Source organism: Syngnathoides biaculeatus, chromosome 8 (genome assembly GCF_019802595.1).
Source record: "Syngnathoides biaculeatus isolate LvHL_M chromosome 8, ASM1980259v1, whole genome shotgun sequence".
Classification (NCBI taxonomy): Eukaryota; Metazoa; Chordata; class Actinopteri; order Syngnathiformes; family Syngnathidae; genus Syngnathoides; species Syngnathoides biaculeatus.
In genome coordinates, this window is record NC_084647.1 from 8,100,742 (window position 1) to 8,125,596 (window position 24,855).

The 24,855-nt window shown below is 47.8% G+C and overlaps 2 protein-coding genes across 2 annotated transcripts; both read left to right on the forward strand.

Annotated features, from left to right (window-relative positions):
- The first annotated feature begins 864 nt into the window (after positions 1 to 864).
- scn2b (sodium channel, voltage-gated, type II, beta) lies at positions 865 to 4,375 on the forward strand. The gene is made up of 4 exons (XM_061828390.1): positions 865 to 1,014; positions 1,091 to 1,307; positions 3,990 to 4,182; positions 4,305 to 4,375. Exons 1-4 carry the CDS (start codon positions 865 to 867, stop codon positions 4,312 to 4,314), a joined length of 570 nt encoding a protein of 189 aa, XP_061684374.1. The 3' UTR covers positions 4,315 to 4,375.
- A 10,667-nt stretch (positions 4,376 to 15,042) lies between these two features.
- On the forward strand, positions 15,043 to 24,523 carry scn4ba (sodium channel, voltage-gated, type IV, beta a). The gene is made up of 5 exons (XM_061827868.1): positions 15,043 to 15,103; positions 22,184 to 22,359; positions 22,431 to 22,650; positions 22,736 to 22,865; positions 24,430 to 24,523. The coding sequence occupies exons 1-5, from the start codon at positions 15,043 to 15,045 to the stop codon at positions 24,521 to 24,523; spliced, it is 681 nt and encodes a 226-aa protein (XP_061683852.1).
- Positions 24,524 to 24,855: the final 332 nt, after the last annotated feature.

Here is a 24,855-nt window from a genome sequence, read left to right on the forward strand (position 1 = left end):
GGCACACGGAGACAGACAACAGTCGCACTCGCAACACACCTTGGGGCAATTTAGACCGTCCAATGAATGTTGCATGTTTTTGGGACGTGGGAGGAAACCACGGGGAGAACGTGCAAACTCCACACAGGTGGGGCCGGGATTCAAACCCCGGTCCTCAGGACTGCAAGTCCAATTCTCTCCAGCTGCGATGCAAAGAGACGATAAGAGTCCATGTGACTACTGCAAATCGCATCAATTTTGGGCCCTTATGCTCAATAGTGTTACAGAGTAGTTGCCCGTCGCCAGCGTGACTTTGACATAGTGGTGAGTACTCGTGCCTCACAGTCGAGAGGTCCTAGGTTCGAATCTTGCCTCAGCTTCTCCTCCTTCGGCTTGCCTCAGTTTTCTTCCTGCGAAAAACATGAACGGAAGATTAATACAAGACTCTTAATTGTCCGTAGGTTTTTTTTTTTATAGCACCGGTGTGCATTTATAACCAACAAATAAACAAAAAAGCCTTCAGTAATATTGTTTGTTTCTTTACATGAAGAGATGCTGCGCATTTGTAAAAAAAAAAAAAAAAAAAAATTGCTGTTATGACAGAATCGGATCTAATCTCTGTCAATTTTTTTTCTGCTTTTCTGACATCAAAACCAAGTTATTATTTTTCCAAAGGATGGCTAAGTCCATTCATTTTTAACAGGCAATTTTCCATCGGCTGCTAAAAATGCAATTTGTGATGCTAGCTCGAGTTGATTTCCCAATCGTAATCATCATAAAAGTCAACTAAACGGTACCGCTCGGTTTTGATCGTGCCGTGCCCCCCCCCCCCCCCCAAAAAAAAAAAAAAAATTTTTTTTTTTTCATCTTTCAGGCTGCGCGAGCATGGACGTCATCGTGCCCACGAAAATCAACGTCATGAACGGATCGGATATCAAAATCCCGTGCACGTTCACCTCCTGCTACAAGATCGACGCCAACAAGTTTGTCATGAACTGGACGTACCACGAATCGGTCAACGACACGGAGCGCGTGGTGAGAAGGAGCGCCGAAAAATGACGCTTCAAAAAGCGCCACTCGACGACTCCCGTTTGTCGTCTGTCGCCCGCAGCTTTTGGCGTACTACAAGAAAAAGGGAATGGTGGCGCTGCGCCCCGACCGCTTCGCCGATCGGGTCCAGTTTGCGGGGAACCTGGAAAAGAACGACGTGTCCATCACTTTGTTGGACGTGCAGGAGGAAGACGAAGGCATTTACAACTGTTACGTCATCAATCCTCCGGACCGCATACACGGACGCGGGGCCGTCAAGCTCAACGTGTTCACTGAACGTAAGACACCGGCACGCGAATTTTCTCAGCCGCTTATCCTCACAGGGGTCACAGGCGGAGGCTGCTTGCCAGCCAATCACAGGGCACTTAGAGACTCACGATCACACCTTGGGGCAGTTTAGAGTGTCCGATTCATGTTTTGGGGATGTGGGAGGAACCCGGAGTGCCGACCCGCAGAAAAGCCACGCAGGCACAGGGGAGAACGTACTAACTCCACAAAGGTGGGTCCGGGCATTGAACCCAGCGCCTCAGAACTGGGAGCTCAATGCTTTCCAGGTGCTCCACCGTGCCATTATATATCCACATAATATATCCATCCATCCATCCATCCATTTTCTCAGCCGCTTATCCTCACAGGGGTCACAGGCGGAGGCTGCTTGCCAGCCAATCACAGGGCACTTAGAGACTCACGATCACACCTTGGGGCAGTTTAGAGTGTCCGATTCATGTTTTGGGGATGTGGGAGGAACCCGGAGTGCCGACCCGCAGAAAAGCCACGCAGGCACAGGGGAGAACGTACTAACTCCACAAAGGTGGGTCCGGGCATTGAACCCAGCGCCTCAGAACTGGGAGCTCAATGCTTTCCAGGTGCTCCACCGTGCCATTATATATATCCATATAATATATCCAGCCATCCATCCATCCATTTTCTCAGCCGCTTATCCTCACAGGGGTCACAGGCGGAGGCTGCTTGCCAGCCAATCACAGGGCACTTAGAGACTCACAATCACACCTTGGGGCAGTTTAGAGTGTCCGATTCATGTTTTGGGGATGTGGGAGGAACCCGGAGTGCCGACCCGCAGAAAAGCCACGCAGGCACAGGGGAGAACGTACTAACTCCACAAAGGTGGGTCCGGGCATTGAACCCAGCGCCTCAGAACTGGGAGCTCAATGCTTTCCAGGTGCTCCACCGTGCCATTATATATCCACATAATATATCCAGCCATCCATTTTCTCAGCTGCTTATCCTCACAAGGGTCACAGGAGGTGATCGAGTCTATCCCACCTGTCGAGGGGCAGGAAGCAGGGCACGCCCTGAATTGGTCGCCAGCCGATCGCAGGGCACACAGAGACAAACGGCCGCACTCGCACTCACACCTTGGGGCAATTTCGAGTGCCCAGTGAGTGTTGTGTGTTTTTGGGGATGTGGGAGGAAAGCGGAGTGCCCACCCGGACGGAGAAAAGCCACACTTGCAGGCACGGGGAGAACATGCAAACTCCACACGGGCGGATCCGGGGATTGAACCCGGGACCCAGGTACCCCGGGACCGCGTTCCAGCTGAGCCGCTGTCCTGCCGAATATAGAAATACATTCAAGTCCGAAACATAATCCGCTAGAGCTGAGATAATAGAGTGGTATTTTCTCCCTTGTACCTTCTTTTGGAAGATCAATATCACAATATTTCACAAAAACTGAAAATATTCCATGATGGTACTTGGACTGAGGACTTGTGAGGTACAGGGGGACCCAAAAAGATACGTACCCATGAAAATGTCAACTGTGGCTTTGATTAAAAAGCGATTTCTTTCAAATGACAACCACACATGAGTCAGTTGATGGAAGACCGTTCGCCAGAGTTTCGGTCACTTCGTGGCTTTCCCAAGATGTGTTGCAAACGTCCACCGTTTCGTTGCAAGCAAACGTGTACTCGTCTGGCAAAGTTTTGAATCACTTTTATACGCTCCTCGTTCGCAACTAACAATCGTTGATTTTGGTGGAAGCTCGCGACAATGGAAATGCTTTCGAAAGCGAATCTCTGTACACGCTGCTACGATTTTGTCGCAAAACAGGTCTCCAGGGAGAACATCTTCTGCCGATTTGTCCAAGACATTTTCGGGGCAACTGTGGCTGCAAATCATCATCCATGGGTTCACCTTTCACGTCCCGCAACAGAAAAGACAATTCGTTAAAAAATGGATTCATATAATGTGGGTACGCATCTTTTTGGAGGACGGCTGACTTTACAGTCCAAACTGTTCAACCTTGTCGGACTTTTGGCGGGTCCACCGTACGCGGATCGTAACGGCCTAAAGTTCGAGTCCTTGAGGCGGGCCGCAAAGACAAATATGACTTGGTCCCATTTCAATTGGACTGAAGTATTTTCATGCATCACATTTCATATTTCAGTGGTCAGAGCACTGCTTTGGTTGTGGGTTCGTATCCCACTGGGGCCTGAGAAGGGTTGCGTAAAAAAAATTATGCCAAACAAATATGTGCGTTCATCTGAGATGACACGCTGTGGCGACCCCGAAAGGGACAAGCCGAAAGAAACGATCCATATTTCAATTTGACATGTGCCCTCCCACCATATAAACGCAGACAATCCCCAGCAAGCTTCGAGCGTTGCTCCAAATCTCAAGTCTTCAAAATGTTTGGTGTCGGGTAGAAAAACATCGGAATATTTTTTTTTTTTTTTTAAAGAATGCCAAAAATCAATCTTTGACATTGAGATAAATTCACGATCATCTCCTCGGTCTGGCGTGCGAAACCCCCCAAAAATGTGAACGTCAGCCGAGCGGATGAAAAGAAGGCCGAGCGATAATCACGCGCACGGACCTTTTTCTGGCGAGTCATCTTTTTATTTATTAATGCTCAACGAGAGTCTTCCACTTTCCTTTCCACTCCGCTTCATCGGCCTGGCGACCCATTAACCCTTTCCTTTCCCCTTTCCCTCGGCTCAGTCCCCCCGCCGAGGGACTCCACCATCGCGGTGGCCATCGGGGCGTCGGTGGGCGGCGTGCTGGCCCTCCTCATCCTCTCCATGGTGGTGGTGAAGTTTCTCCGGCATCACCTCAAGCGGGATCTGAGCTCGGAGGAGAAGATGGAGGAGGAGGGCAAGCTCGAGGCCGAGGGGGCCGCCGAGGAGGGAACCAAGTAAGGACGAACCCGACCCGTGACAAAGAAAAATGACGGATGACGTTTTTCAAGATGGTTTGAAGCCTCGTGCCAGATCCTTGATGAGTGAATTAATCTGTTTTTTTTTTTTACATTTGCAGACAACCATAAATGGGCGACCGCTCCGCACGGCTGCAAAACTGCCAACCCAGCACCCCCCTGCCACCCCCCCCCCCAAAAAAAAAAAAAACAAAACTCCTTTCCCTTGGCATTGCCACGAAAAACACATTTGCACACCCCCATGAAACCCAACACGAAGGAAATGTTTTTTGTTTTTCTCTTCCTCAACGTTCAACTTTACAAATTGAATAATTATGGATGTGATATATTTCCAGTGGCGGCACGGTGGGTCAGATGGCGTCACTGTTCTGAGGTTCCAGGTTCGATACCGGCCCCCGCCTGTGTGGAGTTTGCATGTTCCCCCCGTGCCTGCAAGTGTGGCTTTTCTCCGGGTGGGAACTCCGCTTTCCTCCCACATCCCCCCCCCCAAAAAAAAACATGCAACATTAATTGGACACTCTAAATTGCCCATAGGTGTGATTGCGAGTGCGGCTGTTTGTCGCCATGCGCCCTGCGATTGGCTGGCGACCAGTTCGAGGTGTGGCCCGCCTCCTGCCCGTTGACAGCTGGGATAGGCTCCGGCACTCCTCGCGACCCTTGTGAGGATAAGCGGTTAAGAAAATGGATAGATGGATGGATGGATATATTTCCAGTGACCCGTAAGGTAAAAAAAAACAAAACATCGATTACATTACACGAATATTATTCTTAATATTTTGAAGCACTTCTGCAGTACATCAAGGATGAAAGCATTTTAATAGTTGTGAATATTTTCTTATGGATTCCATTTTTTTCCATAAGATTGCCCACTCCTAAATTACACACACACAGAAAGAGAGAAGATTTTTTTTTTTGTCATTACCGGCACATGTTGCGTATGTTTTCAAAAGATATTTTTTATTTTTACCAACCGGGCTGTTGTTGTGTTCCCAACTGATGCCAAAGTCTTCCAGTTTGCTCCACACTTCTGAACGAAATACAAAATTAGCTCATATGACCTTAAATCACGTCATTATGAATGAAGAGTGATATTTATCTGTGCGAAGACACTGATCGCGTTAATTATCAACGAGGAAAGACTTATTAATATTGGTATGCAGCACTTGATTTCTCTTGTTTTCCGGTGTCTATGTTTTCAAATCATCGTCTGAGAAAAATCACCCAAAAAAAGGAGAAGCTATTTTTTAGAACAGTCGGGCTACTCGTGTTAGCGACCGCTGCTTTACGATGTATGCCATGGGTGTCAAACCCCAGGCCCGGGGGCCAGATGCGGCCCGCCACGTGATGTTGTGTGGCCCGCGGAGGCAAATCTAGAGTGTCAGCTTCCATGATTCCAAAATTTCAAATTGTCACATAATTGAGAACATTGGGATATTATAAACATTTTCGTGTTGCCAAACATGAAAAATGAAAACTGAAAAAACTCATTACCCTTGATTTTCTGATTCCCAGACCAGTTCATAAATTTTGTGTGTAAACGTGATGCGGCGATTAGAAATTTTTATGGTCTCACAGTCATAACGGCCCTCCGGGGGAAACTGTGACTACAATGTGGTCCGCGACAAAAATTTGTTTGACACCCCTGATGTACACGTTTATACCGACGTTTGTTTTGGGTAAGCCTCACCAAGTACATTTGGTACATACATGCATACGCCGCAGCTGTGTAAAAACCGCAAGTGCCCACATTGAAACGCGAGATATTTACAAAGAAAGACGGTACGCAGGAAGAACTTAACGCTAGCGCGGCGCTAACGCTAGGGCTACTGCTAGCGTCGTGCTAAAGCTAGAGCTAACGCCAACAGGGCCGGTTAAAATAAAACTTACCGTTAAATATCACTGAGACAGGCCAGTAACACAGCAGCAACATGCTAGCGCAGCGCTAACAGGGCCGGTAAAAGTCACTTCCTCGGCGCATATATTCCACCGGCCTCACTTAGCCGCATCACCACGTAAACGTGCGAAAAACGTCGCGGCTTGTAGGCCGGAAATTACGGTAATTCAAGTATTCATTCAAATTTTCCCAAGTCTCGTTTCCATGGAGTGAATTTGAATCGAATGTCGTCAGTATTGCTGAGTGGCCAAATTCTTCTAATATTCATCGACTGGAATGTGAAATGTATCTCGAATGGATAGAGTTGTGTTTAATTTAATTACAGTCAATATATATATTTTTTTTAATAAGAAAAACAAAACCCACGATGGACTTTCCAAAAATGTTATGTTTCATTTTCCTCTTCCTTCTCTTTCACTTATTTGTAATTTTTTTAAAGGAGGTTCTTCCCAAAAAAGCCCGTTTGGAACAAACACGTTAAATAATTTTGCCGTTCCGATGCACATTCTCTGATTTGACCTCGCCACCATAGACAAAGCTAGGCTCACCTTGTGCCGCTTATACCACCCTAAACTTCATTTTGTAGGAAACCACTACAGAACTTGATGTACACACCTTCAGTATTGAGCAAATCATATCATATCGAGACGGAAATGAAAAAGAACAAAAACCAAACATCCTCGATTGCATTGTACGTCATCGCGTTTGCCGCATATGCGCCGGCTTTTATTTACCGCGTGAATGCATGTACAGCGTCGTACCGTAAACTGCCTGCAAGCATGCGCGTTAAAACATTTCAACGTGTTACCAAAGTTATCGCGTCAGAAGATGAAAAAAGATCGACAGCGCACGCTTAATCTTTTTCGGCACCTTTTTTACCGTAATTCCCGGCCTGCGGAGCGCACCTGGTTATAAGCCTCGGTGCACAGTAAGAGTTTAACGCTAGCGCGGCGCTAACGCTAGCGCCGCATAGACCGAAGGTTATAACCAGGTGCGCTAACGCCAGCGCCGCATAGACCGAAGGTTATAACCAGGTGCGCTAACGCCAGCGCCGCATAGACCGTAGGGTTGAAAGCGGGTGAAAAAAAAGTCGCGGCTCGTAGGCCGGAAATGACGGTATTTCTACCCCACTCATTTTGTTGCTGTTTTTGAAAATGACAAATTGCTGCTTGGATCTTTCACGTTTCATTTTCTCTTCTGATTTCATAACAAAATTGTGTCTTTTCTAGAGATTTATATTCCAAGTGCAGCGAAGCGAAAGCCTCGCGTGTGGTTTTTTTAAGAGGTCGTCAACGTGATATCGTTTGCATTTTTCAGAGGTCGTGTCACCCCTTTTGCACATTCTCAACGATTTTACGTCGTGTACATATTTGACAGCATGTAAAAAAAATGAGAAAAATCATGTGGTTTACATTTTGTTATCAGTACAAGGCATGGCCATTGTGTGGTTAAAGAAGACATATGTATATTGTATACTTTATGTTTTTCATGTATCTTTTAATTTAAGCACCTTGAATGTTGAAACAAAATATATCTTAATAAATGACTTCATCATATTCGACTTCTCTATTATGTGAGATGATATCACCTGAATGTCCGTTCATCACTTGCACATTTTTCAACTTCAGTTTTTGAAAATAATCTTTGAGTAAAAAATATGACTTAGCATTCAAAGCACTCACAAAATTAAACTTCTATTAATGTGTTTTCCATGAAGCACATTTTATTTCAAACAATACACCCAATATTTTTTTTTTTTTTTAAAAAGAGTCCAAGTCCATTTTTGGGTTGCACAATACAGGCTGCAAAGCTGCTCTATGTATTTTTTATGAATTTGTTATGAAAATCACAGAACGGTAACACCGCTCCGGATTTTGACTGCGACGAAAATTTCATCAATGTATTTGATCAAATAAACACTATTATTCAAGCCGCTTATCCTCACGAGGGTCGCGGGGAAGCCGCAGCCTATCCCAGCTGGCTTCGGGCGAAAGGCGGACTGCGCCCTGAACTCAGTCGGTCGCAGGGCAGATGTCGACGCCATCGCTGGGCGGGAATCGATCCCACGCACCGAAGGCAGGCAGGCGTGTGTACCACGACACCGTCAGTGACTTGACACCATGTTGTTGTTTTAAATGAGAGGAAAAAAAAAAAAGAAATACTGCTTAGAGGCACGCTATTTTTATAACACGCCCGCCTCCCCCTCCACCATTGTGTGTTGACGCATTTTAAGTCAATAATCATCTCGTCCATAGCGCCGAATAAATTTCTCGTACACGCTTCGTACGCGTTGTTTTCGCGAAGGGAGGACGAGGAGTGTACTGCGATACTTGATCCTTGGAGTATTTCGTACAGGAAGTGACTGTGGCACCTGGGAACAATTTTAAATGATCCATCCATCCATTTTTTTAGCCGCTTATCCTCACAGGGAGGGCTGGAGCCTATCCCAGCTGTCATCGGGCAGGAGGCGGGGCACACCCTGAACTGGTCGCCAGCCAATCGCAGGGCACGTCGAGACAAACAGCCGCACTCACGATCACACCTTGGGGCAATTTAGAGCGTCCAATTGATGTTGCATTTTTTGGGGGGGGGATGTGGGAGGAAAGCGGAGTGCCCCACCCGGAGAAAAGCCACACTTGCAAGCACGGGGAGAACATGCAAACCCCACACAGGCGGGGTCCGGGATCGAACATCAGGACCTCAGAACTGTGAGGCCAACGCTTTATTCCACTGTGCAAATTATCTTGAAAAAAATATATACAGTTTACATAAGACAAAGATAGACAGAAAGAATATACAGATACTTTCTGTATTTCCGTGTTTATGCGGCTGTGAAATAATAATAATAATAATAATAACCTTCACAAATCCCGTCCCTGTTGCACGATATCATAGGACACTCCCCAATATGTACAGTATCTTCCTCCCAATGTGCCCCATTTATTTTTTTGGCGAATATTGCCTCATATTGACTGAGAGTAACGTAGAGGAAGAAAAAAAAAATCATCAATGTAAAATATAGATAGCGCACAGATGTGGGGGGGGGGGGGGACTTCAGCAGCTCGCGAGAAGTCACCGCAAGAGGCGAACGCGAACCGAGCCAATTTTACACACGAGCGTATATTTATAGATCTATAGATTATATATGGACCACGCAGTGGATCAGTTGGAAAGTTCTGAAGTTCAGGGTTCCATCCCGGCACCGCCCGTGTGGAGTCTGCATGTTCTGTCGCATGTCGGCTCCAGCGCTTCCCACAACCCTTGTGAGGATAGGCGGCTAGGAAAATGGATTACGTAGTCATGCCATTATCCAAGCCGCTTATCCTCACAAGGGTTGCAGGGAAGCCGGAGCCCACCCCAGCTCGCTTGGGGCGAAAGGCGGACTACGCAGGGCCGATCATCGCTGAGCGGGAATCGATCCCACGCTGCCTGCATCGAAGGCCGGCGTGCGTACCGCTACACCATCAGTGACTCGTCATAGATGATATATTTCTATTTTAAAAGAATAAACTCTATGAGTAAATATTGTCACCTTTGTGGTCGATCGCAAATTTGACTGTCATGCAGTACAGTATACATGAAATGTACACGCAAGCTTTTGTATGACCAAATATTTTCAATAACGAGGAAAAAAAAAAAAAAAAACATCAACACGCCCTTGAAATCTACCCCCGTCCATCCAGTTTCCCGCAGCGCTTATCCTCACGAGGGCGCGGGCGTGCCGGACACTCTCAAATTCCACACAGCCGAGTCCGGATTTAACCGTGATACGATTTTAAAATGGTCGGGATGACATACATACATACATTTCATATATATTTATGAAAATGGGAAGCGATTGTTGGAAAATATTGACATCCCCGAAATGTTTTCAGACAATCTTCAAGAAATGAAAGCATTGTCAAGGATGCTCCATCCTAACGTACGGCTGCAGTACGTCTTCATCATTTTATCCATCTGTTCATTATTATCATCATCATCATCATCATCATCATCATCTCCCCCAAAAATGAAGGTCGCAGGTACGCTCGTGTCGATCGGCGCCCGACGTGAACCGATCGCCCGGAAATTGGACAGCAAATGCAGTCGAGGCATTCACGCAGTTTAGAATCTTCACTTAAAATACATTTTTTGAGGGATGCGGGAGTACCAAAAACGTACACAAGCACGGGGAGGACACGCAAACCGCACACAGCGGGGCCCGAGCTGACACACAATTCCCATCGAACGTGAGGCGCACCTGCTGCCCGCTCAACCAACGTGTCGCCTTAAAGCATTTTAAGCAATTCAAAATTTTTGAAGACTTTTATGCTTGTATTGATTAAATCCATCGCAACTTCTCACAGCCTTCTGTCACTGCCATCAAAACCATAATTCCCAAAAACTTCATAGCTGTCGTCATAATAAATGGTCAATGCAGTCACGCAAAAATTGTTATTATTATTATTATTTTTTATTTTTTTTTTTCCAAATAGACGATTACTCTTCTCTTGGTGTCCATCTCGCAAACATTCTGCACCGTCGCTTCCAAACGGGTCTCCCTCATTCCAAGGCTGCGCGGTCCCGACTCTCGAAACTCTCGCCAAATATTTCACGACGAATTAGCGCGTACGTCGCCGACTTGCAAAACTTTGAAGTCCAAACGTCAGAAACTGGACTCACCTCTTCTCGTTTTCCGTCCCACGACCCCGCCGACACTGTCGACGGGACCGCTCGAGCGATTGTCAAAGACGGGAAAACCGCGGAAAGAGAGAAGAGGGGGGGGAGAAACAGATGGAACGGAGAAACAAAGAAGAAGAGAGGAGAGGAGAGTCAAAGAAAGAAGAGTGAACGCGAAGATGGGGGGTGGGGGTGGCGATGCCACGCTCGGAAATGTGCTCACTCACCGGCTGCTGCAAAGAGAGGAAGAAGAGAAAGGGAGGGAAAGAGAGAGGGAGGGGAGGAGAGCTGATTGGAAGATTCGTTGAGTGCGCTAAAGTGGGGGTTACGACCTTTGCTTGTGCGCCTTGCGGCTTTTCTGCCGCATTTCGCTGCTTTGGCCGCCCCAGAAAGAAAAAAAAAAAAAAAAAGCCCTCCACATCCCCCCCCCCCTCCCCAGATCTTTTCTGCAGATTCCTCCGTCCGTCCCGCCGTTATTTCCTCTCCCGCGGCTCGCTCACGGCGCCACCCCCGCCCCCCCCCCTCCTCTCTTGCTCCGCCCTCCGTTGCGTTCCAAGGTCACCCCGTCCGGGAGCAGGTGTGGGCGCGCATATGCCGCTGACACCAGATATTAGCGTGCGCACGCAAAAGGGCCTCGGACTACATCCATCGTACAGTTTTTGCGTGCGGTCGATAACTATCCGAACGTCAAACTGTTAAATGACACGAGACGCAGAATAAGAAAGGCCGTCGAGTGGCGCGTCAATGCCAATGACGGCAGTGGTCGTCGTAATATTTTGGCGGGACAACTGCACTGTAAAGATTCATCCTGAACAGGACTTTTTCCATCAATATTGAATAACTTTGTGATGACCCCACCACTTCGTGTAGTCAGTAAAATGAATTCATTATTCACGAGAAATGAAAGAAAATGTCCACTGTGGAGTGGAGCATAACTCGGGCTACTACTGGGATGACTTTTGTGCAATTGGTGACAGCTTGACACTCGTTTACTGTAAACTTGTGTTTCTATAGTGGCTAGCAGAGGGGCAAACTATCCGTATTACATTTTATACATCGTTATGACTGAGCATATCATGAACCAGAGGCACGGGGGGCAGACGCAAATGCAGGACTCCGAGGCGAGGGCACGATCTCAAGAGTGGTCAAATACGAAAAGGCGGTCCGAAACAAGTGGAAGCACAAAAACGCTAGGCGACGGGAGAGATCCAAAAACGTGCACTGGGTCCGATAACCACAAAGCAAACTCGGAATCGTGGACAAGACGTCGTCAAACTCAAAAGGGACAGGCTCGCCAGGACAAAGGAGTGCTCTACACGCAACTTGCCGTTTACGTACAGTAGCGGAGTATCCCAGGATGCCGTAAAGCAGACGCAACGAACTGGCAAATTCCAAATGTGACACAGCTGTCCGAAGTGGCCTGGCCACGCCCCTCACAGGAAACACCGCCCACGGCACTGGCCAGACCATGCCCATGACAGAGCATGAAATATCGACATTGTATAATGTAGAGCTGCCCAATAATTTGAGGTTAAATGTCTTCAACAAGCATTAGGAATCATAGATGTGGAATAATTCTCATTATCGAGAAAATATTGCAATAATATCCCAGCGTGATTCCGAGCCGGCAATTGTACGGGACATTGAGAGGGAATGCTGCGTGAAGCGCTGCACAACCGGCGGCTCGCTTTACAATTTGCCGAGTCATCAAATGTTACGGCGTATCACGAGTCCAATTTTCAGACGCTCCCTTTAAAAAGTTGCAGCACTGTGCCGTAATAACGCTTCATCGTGTTATCTGCGCTTCCTCGTCATTAAAAGTTCTCACTTATCTCGGAGAGGTTAGCCCAAATCCATACTTGTCCCATCTCCGGGTTTCGGATGCGTCGACGACAGCGCCGCAGGTCGTCAAACCGGGAAGCCATAAATCCGCCGGAGGAGGTCGGCCTGCGGGTTGCGGCCGTGGACTGCAATCGTTCACTGCCAATGCGGGCTCGCTTTGGGGGAAATCTATGGAAGGTCTCTTTGTATCGTCTAATCTTAGTCAAGGATTTCCTTGATGACTTCAAGTCGGCTCCTTTCAGACAAAAGAGCTATTTAAAAAAAAAAAAAAAAAAAAAATCTTTCGGGTTAATCATAATCATTTTGGGACGACTCCAAGAGAATACTGCGCCGACATTTTCATTTAAGATCCCAGACTCGAGTGGTGCCTCAAAAGTTGTGTTCACTGACCCTGGTTTAGAGAAACCCGGGATGGGAACTTCTCGGACTCAGACCCGCGACCGAGGTTCAAAGAGTTTTTTTGAGGGGAGAACCGCACAAGGATATGGAAAAATGGTTCAGTAGCTTTAAGAGCCGGAAACTATAGCATGCCAAGCGAGGAGTCGACTTGGAAAAAGTTAGCTGCTCACGTCCAGCGTGGAAGAGACCCAAAGTACGACCGTTGCGGTGATCTACGTCTGCCAATCGAGCTTCTGGCTGACGAGTGGCAAGGCAGTATCACAGCAGACAGATACTGTCAAGGCTGTTTAACGACTCTTTCAGAGTCCCGGCGGAAGATCCAGCAAACCCAGTCCAAGAAATGGCTTTAAAGTCGTATTAGACGATCTTTCTGGAACCGATAGAATCATTTACAAAATATGAAAACAGCTGAGGAGGCCAAACGTACCTCGTAATACAATTACTATTGTCATTCCTGCAAATGTGTTTGTGCTGTATGTTGTACTACTGCAATAAAAACAAGTCCTTCCGGATCTCACTGCCCTTGTCCATGAGAGGCTCCCCACTTCTACAGCAAACCCTCCAAGGACTCCAAAAAGGGGGCCCTTTGCTGCGTTGGGGCACAAAAAGCCATCAGGCCCAGCCCCCCACCCTCCATCTGAAGGCACAAAAAGACTACCTTCTCATCCACACGAGGGTGAACCCCAATCTCCAGCCGCCGAGCTGGGGGGCAATAACTACGCTCAACCGTTCACCATGGCAACTCCAAAGTGAAAACGAGTCGAACCTCTCATACAAGGACTGCTGTCAGAGACCAGGATGCGTTTCGAGGTAACAACACGCGACACAGCAGGGGTAAAAACATTTTTTTTTTTTTTTTTACATCAAAATCTGTGTATCAAAAAAGAATCTGAGAGATGACATTCCATCTACAGTACTTCGAGCTAGCTTCTAAAACCGGGGATCCGATCGACTTCAGTCATCACTCAATCGGTGTGAAAATACTCAAAAGTGCGAATGGCCGGAAAAATGGATGGATGTTTGGACGGACGGACGGACAGATGGTAATCTGGTGCTGACAGTTTGACCCCGTTCAAATTCCCTAATTTCTTATTGATCTCGGAAGATCCGCCGTAGTCACTTTCGCGATACCGGCGCAGATCAACATGGTCCGTCTCGCCATTGACCAAGGTCAGACGGCGCCGGCGGAGGAGAGCGGGAAGTAAAAGACGCGTGGAAGTGAGACAGGACGAGAGGATGCGGCAAAGGAGACAGCGAGTGGCGCTCGTGTGGCCGGACTAAAGCAAAGCAGTCCCTCTTGTCCCCGACTGTCGTCAAGTGAGCCAGACTCGGACAAATTGTCCAGAATTGCCGAGTGCGTGGCATTGGTAATCACCTTCACCCCCTCTCCGACACATACTTCAAGCCCCCCCCCTCCCCCCTTCCTCTCTCTCGTTCTCTCTCTCTCTCTCCTCTCTCTCTCTCTCTCTACCGCCGCAGTACCCAGCGCTCTCATTTCTCTTTCCGCCGGTAGGCGAGAAGACATCGACTTTCTGCTTCTCCGCCAGCTTGCTCTGCGCCAGCATCCCTTTTTTTTTTGTGCCCTTCTCTTCCATGATCCATCCAGCACTCCTCCAGCCTATGCCACCCCCCACCCCCGCCCACCCTCCTGACGCCCTCGCTTGGTTAGTGTGTTTTCCCGACCGATACCGCCGCCGTTAGAGCGTTGAGGCTTTCTGACGCCGCAGCATGTCGCCAAACAGCTGCCGCTCTGCCTGTTTTTAATTTGCTCGCTTGATCACAAGTGACGGTGCTGACCGAAGACAGGACGAGAGAGAGGGGGAGACACAAACAGGGGGGTGAGGGGGCAGGGGGCGGCGGGGGGTTGTATTCTCCAGCCTGGACAGAACTCGTTGTGCTTCCATCCTGGGACAGGAGAGGGAAAAGAGGGAGGGTCTGAGCTGCAGGACCACCTTTCGGTTTTTGCCTCTGTTCAACTGTCAACGAACAAGTTCGACATTCGGAATTGGGACCCACTCAAGGACTCGGACAAGATAGGCGGCGTCATGGCGTCATTGGACAACACCAGCTGGAGTGTGCCAGGTCTGTTAGTTGGACTGCTGCTGGGTGAGTTGGACTTCGCCGGAGGTGCATGACGTTCGGCTGCTGCTTTGCGTTGTTCTGTGACACCTCGTCTGTGTACTTCGCCAGCGTCTTTGGACTGTAAAGTGTATTTGTCCACCTTCACACCATCTTTTACTCCCCCGGAGTCAGAATATATTCTAGGTAAGGTGGGTGGCTCGTTGCCAGCTCCGTAAGTCCACACCTCCGTCCTGAAGCGCCAAGTCGTACCTCATCATCCAGCTACGCAAAGACGTGTCATTTACTCTCCACACGTAAACATGCTGATGTCACATACTTATTGCTACCTGCATCGCAGTCCATCGCGTGGATCTTTTTAGGCCCATCAGAATTCATGCCGAGTTGGATTAGACACAGAAACGGACAGATGTCCAAATGATGGCTCACGTCCTTTATCGTTATCGATTGCGGTGCTTGCGTTGTGTGTTCGTGTGGCTTACACATCCAAATGGCCGTAGTTAAATGGGCGTTCCTCACTGCGTAGTTTCGCCCGTTTTCTTGTTTTGGTCTAGTGCCCCTGTACTCGTGTGGGTAGGAACGCGCTAGATTTACTCCGTTACATTTACTCAAGTAGCATTTTTGATCGTCAGAATACTTTAAACGCACTGTACTTTTTAAATTTTAGTTGAGTATTTAGGTGAAGAAATATCGATACTCGTACTCTGTTACGATTATCGACATGTCGTTCACATTTGAAAGTGCTTCATCAGGTTCATCAGCGGGGGAAGCTGGGCAAGGGTCGGGAGGCTTCCCTCCCGTGTGGCGTCGAAAACTTTACTTCCAGGACAAGTTCAGCTGTCCCATCTTGAAGCTTTTGGACGGAGGAGGTCAACTGCATTGACTTTCTCTAAAATTAAAAGTCCAAAACGGCTTTAGTGTGTTCAACTTTTACATGTGCCTCAAACATACCTCATGGGGGCGCTGTGGACCTCTGTGTTTGTCATGAAGCAAGGGTAAGGGGCTGGACCCAAATGCAGGACTCCGAGACGTGGGCATGATGTTAGGCATAGTTTTATTCAAAGCTGAGGTCATACGCCCCTCTTGGCAGTGGCCAAGCCATCCTCACGACAGGGTTCCAGGTCCAGGACTGCCAGGAACACCTGACATTAGGGCTGATTCCCATTTTTCTACGCAGGAATGACTCGAACCCCGATTACAGTAGTGGAGGAAACTTATTTTCGAACCATTTGTGCAACTTGTACGGAGCAGCATGACTCCACCACACTCCTTGTCCCTTGACTGCCCTCAAGGAAGCCACATTGTACGTCACACGACACTTGTAGGTGTGTACAGTATACGGTATCGCACATGGGTGATAAGAAGTGAATTATTAACTCCGCCTCCAGCTGCCTTGCATCATCAGTAATTGCACCTACGAACGGGGCACTCTCGCGTTCGCTGTAAGGTGACATCATAACTTCCATCTGGATGGAAACGGATGGTGACAACATGGGAAGCGGGTTCAAACTCAGAACCACGTTGAGGCGTAACGACGCCACACGGGGCTACCTCATCATCTTTGAAAATGAAGCTTGCACTCAATAGTTTGCGCGACGTCCACGTTACCTTAACACAAACTTCAAAATCAATCGATTTTACTTATTCAAGTGCTGACAAGTGTGGGACTGCATAGTGCTCATGAAATTAATATGACTTCCCATCACCATGCAAGCCATCATCCCATCCGCGCATTACATTCCTTTATGTACTCGACTTCCTTTTCCCAAGGTTGATCTCTCTCTCTCGCTCGCTCTCCCTTCAGTTGTGAAAAGTACTCTGAAGTCATTTTTGCATATTTATCAATTTGATTTGTTTTCTTGCAATTTGTACAAGGGAATTACACAAAATATATATATATATATATATTTGTTGTCAAACTGTCCTTGTAATTTGGTTGGTCTTAAAAATGTCATTATTCACTGAGTCTTATGTTGGACACCAAAAAGCTACACTACAATAGGATCGTTCAAAATATATATATATGTACATAAGTTCCTGGAGAATCACTGATAGTGTCGTGGTACACACGCCTGCCTTTGATGCGGGCGGCGTGGGATCGATTCCCGCTCAGTGATGGTGTCGATATCTGCCCCGCGACTGACTGGCGACCAGTTCAGGGTGTAGTCCGCCTTTCATCCAAAGCTAGCTGAAGATAGGCTCCAGCTTTCCCGCGACCCTTGTGAGGATACGCGGCTTGGATAACGGCATGACAATGACAACTTCCTGGACTTAATTTTAAAAAAAGTGCAAATTTAACCAAAACCTTTTGAGGACAAGCAAGTTCGGAAAACGGATGGATGGACGGATTGCCCGCCCCCAGCCTTGAATGTGAGTGGTTGTTTTTCCCTCTATGTGCCCCGCGATTGGCTGGCGACCAGTTCAGGGTGTAGTCCGCCTTTCATCCAAAGCTAGCTGAAGATAGGCTCCAGCTTTCCCGCGACCCTTGTGAGGATAAGCGGCTTGGATAACGGCATGACAATGACAACTTCCTGGACTTAATTTTAAAAAAAGTGCAAATTTAACCAAAACCTTTTGAGGACAAGCCAGTTCGGAAAACGGATGGATGGACGGATGGATGGATGGATTGCCCGCCCACAGCCTTGAATGTGAGTGGTTGTTTTTCCCTCTATGTGCCCCGCGATTGGCTGGCGACCAGTTCAGGGTGTAGTCCGCCTTTCATCCAAAGCTAGCTGAAGATAGGCTCAAGTTTTCCTCCAACCCTTGTTAGGATAAGCGGCTGGGAGAGCAACATGACAATGACAACTTCCTGGACTTAATTTTTTTAAAAAAAAGTGCAGATTTAACCCAACCTTTTGAGGACAAGCAAGTTCGGAAAACGGATGGATGGACGGATTGCCCGCCCCCAGCCTTGAATGTGAGTGGTTGTTTTTCCCTCTATGTGCCCCGCGATTGGCTGGCGACCAGTTCAGGGTGTAGTCCGCCTTTCATCCAAAGCTAGCTGAAGATAGGCTCCAGTTTCCCGCGACCCTTGTGAGGATAAGCGGCTTGGATAACGGCATGACAATGACAACTTCCTGGACTTAATTTTAAAAAAAGTGCAAATTTAACCAAAACCTTTTGAGGACAAGCCAGTTCGGAAAACGGATGGATGGACGGATGGATGGATGGATTGCCCGCCCACAGCCTTGAATGTGAGTGGTTGTTTTTCCCTCTATGTGCCCCGCGATTGGCTGGCGACCAGTTCAGGGTGTAGTCCGCCTTTCATCCAAAGCTAGCTGAGATAGGCTCAAGTTTTCCTCCAACCCTTGTTAGGATAAGCAGCTGGGAGAGCAACATGACAATGACAACTTCCTGGACTTAATTTTTTTTAAAAAAAGTGCAGATTTAACCCAACCTTTTGAGGACAAGCAAGTTCGGAAAACGGATGGATGGACGGATTGCCCGCCCACAGCCTTGAATGTGAGTGGTTGTTTTTCCCTCTATGTGCCCCGCGATTGGCTGGCGACCAGTTCAGGGTGTAGTCCGCCTTTCATCCAAAGCTAGCTGAGATAGGCTCAAGTTTTCCTCCAACCCTTGTTAGGATAAGCGGCTGGGAGAGCAACATGACAATGACAACTTCCTGGACTTAATTTTTTTTTAAAAAAAGTGCAGATTTAACCCAACCTTTTGAGGACAAGCAAGTTCGGAAAACGGATGGATGGACGGATTGCCCGCCCACAGCCTTGAATGTGAGTGGTTGTTTTTCCCTCTATGTGCCCCGCGATTGGCTGGCGACCGATTCAGGGCGTACCCAACCACCCGCCCAGATTTAGCAGGGATAGACTCCAACACGCCTGTGACCCGAGTGAGGATAAGCAGTAAAATAACCGGATGGGTGGTACAGTGTATGTATCACGTCCAGGGTAAACATTATTATGACCTCATTTGAGACGCCACTTACATATAATATGACATAATATTAACTTGTTTCCAATGATCCGGCAGGTCAGTGAGTAACTTTTACTCATTGTAACTTTTTAATAATTTTCATGTTTCTTTGTTTGCGAATGGCTCGGATACTTTCCGGTCTCCATCACGCGTCTGCGGCGAGTCGACAACTTGTCGATTTATTTGTAAACGGATGAGAGTTTGCGGGCCTCACCTTACGGACGCTGTACTGGTACCGGTATGGCGCGGTTCTGTATGTGGAGTACGGGAACTGCCAGTCTGCTTGGAAATGACATTTCACTCCCCTTCCTACTTTCCTCTTTCCTCTTTCCTGCTGATTCTGTCCATCCTTCCTCTCAGCTTTATCCACTTTTCTCCATTGGCTGTTCCTCCGTGACCATTCCCTCCCTCCCTCTCCTTTCCTTTTTTTCTCCCCATTCTTCCCAGCAGCGCTCGCTCGCTCGCTCGCTCTCTTTCGGAGTGGTAATTGCGTCCCCGGTCGGTTCTCTGCGGGTTTTCTCCGAAACGCACGAACCCGTCAACGCGCGGCCTACTTAAATAAAACGCGTCACCTCGACCGTCAGCCAAGGACAAAACCGAGCAGTTGCACTTCGTCCCGCTCCCTGAACTGATTGGGATTTTATTTTCCATAGTGGAGCTAATATAGCACAAATGTGAGCATGTGCACCGAATCCAAATACAGTAAAACCTCGGTTTTCCAAGGAAAATTTTGAGATTTTTTTTTTTTTTGCCTCTGTTTTCGAACGAAAATCGGTACTCGAATGCCCCCAAGAAAAACCCGGAAATAACATTTAATGCAGCGCAAGTAGCTGACCACGATGCGCTTTGTTATTGTCTATTCGAACACTCCCCGAAAAAAAAAAACACCCCGAAACGACATAACGTGCGCGGCGCAACCAGCGCACTTTTGCTCCCGTGTATAACGCAGCCTCTGTACACACAAGTGTCCCGCCAGTGACTGTTGTTTTTCCTCGTATTAACCCTCAATCGTGCATCCAAAGATGGCAAGTTGCTTGTTTAAAGTTTTTCTGCACGGATACGGCAATGCGCTCCCGGCCTAGCGTACTCTACTATTAAAGCATACATTTTAAGCAAAAAATACATATATTTATGAAATTATTTGATTAAATAAATCATCCATGTATTTCTACTCTGCAGGTTGTTATCGGAAAAAGCTTAAAAAATGCTTTAAAAATGCTACATTTTTTTTCAGGTTTGGAACGCATTATTTCTTTTTACATTCATTGTAATGGGAAACATTGATTCGGTTTTCGAACAGTTAACTTTTCGAACCGTTTTCTGGAACAGATTGCGGTCGAGAAGCGAGGCAGCCCATCAGGCCACAATGCATTATCAGCAATGGGGGGTGTCGGACGCTAGTTTCTCTGTGCCCTGCAACTTCCTTACTTTCACTTCACAGGGCGTAAATCACTGCTTCCTCAAGTGAAGTCTGCTGCGCCCCTAATGAGGACAAGCACTACAGAAATCGGAAGGATGGAAATGTTGGCCCCCGGCATCCGGAGCCCCTCCCATCACGCAAACATTTCAAATCCTCGGGTGCTCATTGATAACACAACCGTATCAATCTAAAAATACACCAGCGGACCACCCCTCAGTGTCCTTTTCCTGTCGAGGTCAAAGATCCATGCAGGGTGGGTGCTTTTTTTTGCCACTTATCCTCACGAGGGTCACGGGGAATGCTGGAGCCTATCCCAGCTGTCAACGGGCAGCAGGCGGGGTACACCGTGAACTGGTCGCCGGCCAATCGCAGGGCACATCGAGACAAACAGCCATACTCAGAATCACACCTAGGGACAATTTAGAGTGTCCAATTAATGTTGCATGTTTTTGGGATGTGGGAGGAAACCCGAGTGCCCGGAGAAAAGCCACGCAGAAACGGAGAGAACATGCAAACTCCGCCCAGGCAAGGCCGGGATCGAACCCGGGACCTCAGAACCGTGAGGCCAACGCTTTACCAGCTGATCCACCGCACCGCCCTGAAAAACAATCAAAGTCCATTAACAGAGTCAAGATCCAGAAAGAGAAAAGGTGAACTCAAAGAGCTCTGATCGCTCTTGAAGTCGAGTCAACTTGAATGCAGTCGGGAGATAAAAATATCCAGTCATAGAAGTCAAGATCAAAGGGGCAGATTGGGAGGTAGAATTGGAACCGAACGACAACTCCAAAGACATAAGATGACACGTGGCAACAACACACGCGCACACGCATAGACAGACTGCATAGATTGCGGCACGACATAACATTTGAAATGTTTTGTCATATCATTTTGTCAAAAGCTGACGCTTTGTTGTTTGAACGGGGTGAAAGATAAGGACACAACTGTCGGTCCTCCAACACGGTCTTACAAGCGTAAAGTCGAGTGCATGATGTGCTAATTCCAGTTTGCACAAAGTGCAACGTGATCCCGTCATGGTCAGCGCAGAAAGGACAGCGTTTATAAATAGGACCAAAGTGTAGGCAGACGCTCGTGTAATAATGTGATGATTACTGCACTTGTCGTTCAACAAAGACACGTACATGGACCCGCGCACGTTTTACGCAAGAAGAACTATTTGAAGCCAACAATTTTTACACTAAATGACTCCCCCAGTCAGTTGTTCTTGTTGGGTCCACGAGAATCAAGTGTCTGTCACGACCAGAACACGGGGTTGGACCCAAATGCACGACTCGGGAGACGTAGAGGCGGTTCGGGAAACCATTTTATTCAGTCCGGTGTCGGGGATCAGGTTCAGAATCCATCCATCCAATTTTCTTAGCCGCTTATCCTCGCGTAGGTCGCGGGAGTCTGGAGCCTATCGCGGCTGTCAACGGGCAGGAGGTGGGGTACAGCCTGAACTGGTCGCCGGCCGATCGCATGGCGCATAGAGACAAACACTCGCATTCACAAATCACACCTACGGGCAATTTAGAAAGTCCAATTCATGTTGCATGTTTTCGGGATGCGGGAGGAAACCGGAGTGCCCGGGGAAAAGCCACGCAGGCGCGGGAAGGACATGCAAACTCCACACAGGAGGGGCAGGGACCGAACCCGGGTCCACAGAACTGTGAGGCCAAGGGTTTCCAGCTGATCCACCGCGCCGCCTGGTTCAGAACCACTGGATAAAATTACTTGTCGTCTCCACATGTCTCCCGCAGCCTTGAATTCGGGTGTACTTGAAGTTCACGGACTGGAGGTGTCGACGGGAAAAGTGTCATCGACGGACGCGATGAACGGCTCCACGGTGCTGATCCCCTGCACGTATTCCTCGTGCATCGGCATCCACAAGCTTTACTTCAGCTGGCATTTCAACGACAACGGCACAATGACCAAGGTACGAACCTCGCCAGGAAATCGTTCGTGTCGTCAGCGCCGAAGGACGTTTGCTCGCTTGCGTGTGTTCAGTTATGCGACGGCGTGGTTCCGAGCGAGGGCGTGGAGCCCAAGGTCAAAGTGGAACGCAGCCGAGTGGAATTTGTGGGCTCTTCGAAGGGCCACAACATCTCCATCCTGCTGTGGAACATCACCTTTGAAGACGGCGGGGAGTACACCTGCTTCGCCAGAAACCCCAAAGAGAAGTACCGCAACCACAGCGCGACCTTCACTCTCAGAGTGGTGGATAAAAGTATGCGACATATTGGTGCCACGTATTTTATGGAGACTTTCTCTCATCCGATGTCTCTTTTTTTTTTTTTTTTTTTTTCCCCCAGTGATCGAGGTGGACAACACATTAACCGTCGTCATCGTCTCGGTGTTGGGCGGAGTCATCGGTTTGGTTATCATTGTCATGGTCATAAAGGCCTTGGTGGTCCAATTCCTGCTGAAGGATGATGAGAAGAAGTAAGTGGTCCGGCGACCTTTCTTTTTAGAGAAGCGATCACAGAGGAAGGGGGGGGGGTGGGGGGATCCCCCGTCCAAGATGGCTGAGCAAGTGGGGGGCATGGATCACGTGATGTGGTGATGCATCGGAATGAAACCCAGAGACGCGGTTGTCCTCGGGACTAATACTGGTCTTGCGGCAGAATCCGTAGAGCTCCTGACCGCTTGGTCCGCCCTCTAAGACCAGGAGAGGACGGGGGAGGAACCAGGAGAAGCGGCAGTAAAAGCTCCGCAGAGCTGGTTCATTTCCAAATTGTTGTAAACTAAAGCAAAGTGTTGAAAACTTGGACAGGGACGTTCATAAAACGTTTATAACATGATGTTCCCAGATGATATTGGCGGAGGAACAATTAGAAAGATGGAGGCACGGACTGGAGAGGAGAGGAATGAAGATTAGCCGAAGTATGTGCCTAAATGTGAGGGGCGGAGGGGGAAGAGTGAAGCTCCGGGGAGAAGAGATGGCGAGGGTGGAGGACTTCAAATACTTGGGGTCGACAATCCAGAGCGATGGAGAGTGTGGTAAGGAACTGAAGAAACGGGTCCAAGCGACGTTGGAACAGTTGGCGCAAGGTGTCTGGTGCTCTATGTGACAGAAGAGTCTCCGCCGGGACGAAGGGCAAAGTTTATAAGACAAGGGTGAGGGCGGCCATGATGGGCAAATTAGAGACGGTGGCAGGAAGCGGAACTACAGGTGGCAGAAATGAAGACGTTGAGGTTCTCGCTCGGAGTGAGCGGCTCGGATAGGATTCGACATGAGCTCATGAGAGGGACGGCCAAAGTCGGATGTTTTGGAGACGAGGTTCCATCGAGAAGACCAGACTTGGATGGTTTGGACGTGTCCACGGGCGAGGGAGTGAGCAAATTGGTGAGAGGACGGGAAGGATGGAGCTACCAGGGAAGAGAGCGAGAGGATAGGAGATGGAAAAAGATGACACCCTGTGGCGACCCCTAACGGAACAAGCTGAAAGGAAAAGAAGAAGAAGAAGGTGAAGGAAAAGAAGAAGAAGAAGAAGAAATCCTTAAAAAAAAAAAAAAAACGACATTATAACATGGAACACTAAAAAGAGAAGTTAACCACTGTATGATCAAACTAAAGTTAAACATCTCAGAGGGCGAAGACAAAAGTGCTTGCACTGCGAGAGTTATTTTATGGATATTATTAATATTCTGCGTGTCATAAATCCGCGCCTGTAAGCAGGCAAAATACAGAACGACATCTTTTGCTCTGCGTTTCCTACGTTGCTACTCAAAATACGCTTCAAGAAACGGCGGTTGGTTGGGGAATTTGAAATAACTTTATAAGAAATGATGAAAAGATGACCTCCCAGATCTCACATCACTCAGCAATTATGTATTCCACCCAGTTATCTTTAGTATGTAAACATGCGTCCAAGTCCTAATTCCACAGTACTGTAGTTCTCATTGTTGCTACTGGTGTTTCGGTGTGTTAATCTTTTTTTTTTTTTTGGGGGATTATTGTTAATTATTATTATTATTATTATTATTATTATTCCATTTCCCACAGTAAAGAGTGCCTGGTTAACGCCTCAGGGAACGACAACACCGAAAACGGACTCACGGGAGCCAAAGCCGAAAGCAAAGGAACACCAAAGGCATGAGCGAAAACGCGGCAGCGTATGTTTTGTAGATATGTTATGACAAATGTACTCGATCAATCAATCAATCAATCAATCAACCAATTCACGTAGTAAACCTTGCAAATGCACAGTTAAAACGGCGCGCTTTTGTCTCCACGACAGCGCGTTTGTCCGTATTTACAAACTCTGCACGCTTAAATTTGCTATTTATGGATTTGAAATTGATCGCCATACTGTATATTCTATATTCTTTTTTTTCCCCATTTATTTTGTTGCTAATTTGAGAGCTGAATATGAATCAAAAATAGGAAAGATGGTGCCGAAATAATTGAAAATGGCTGTGATGCCGCTCC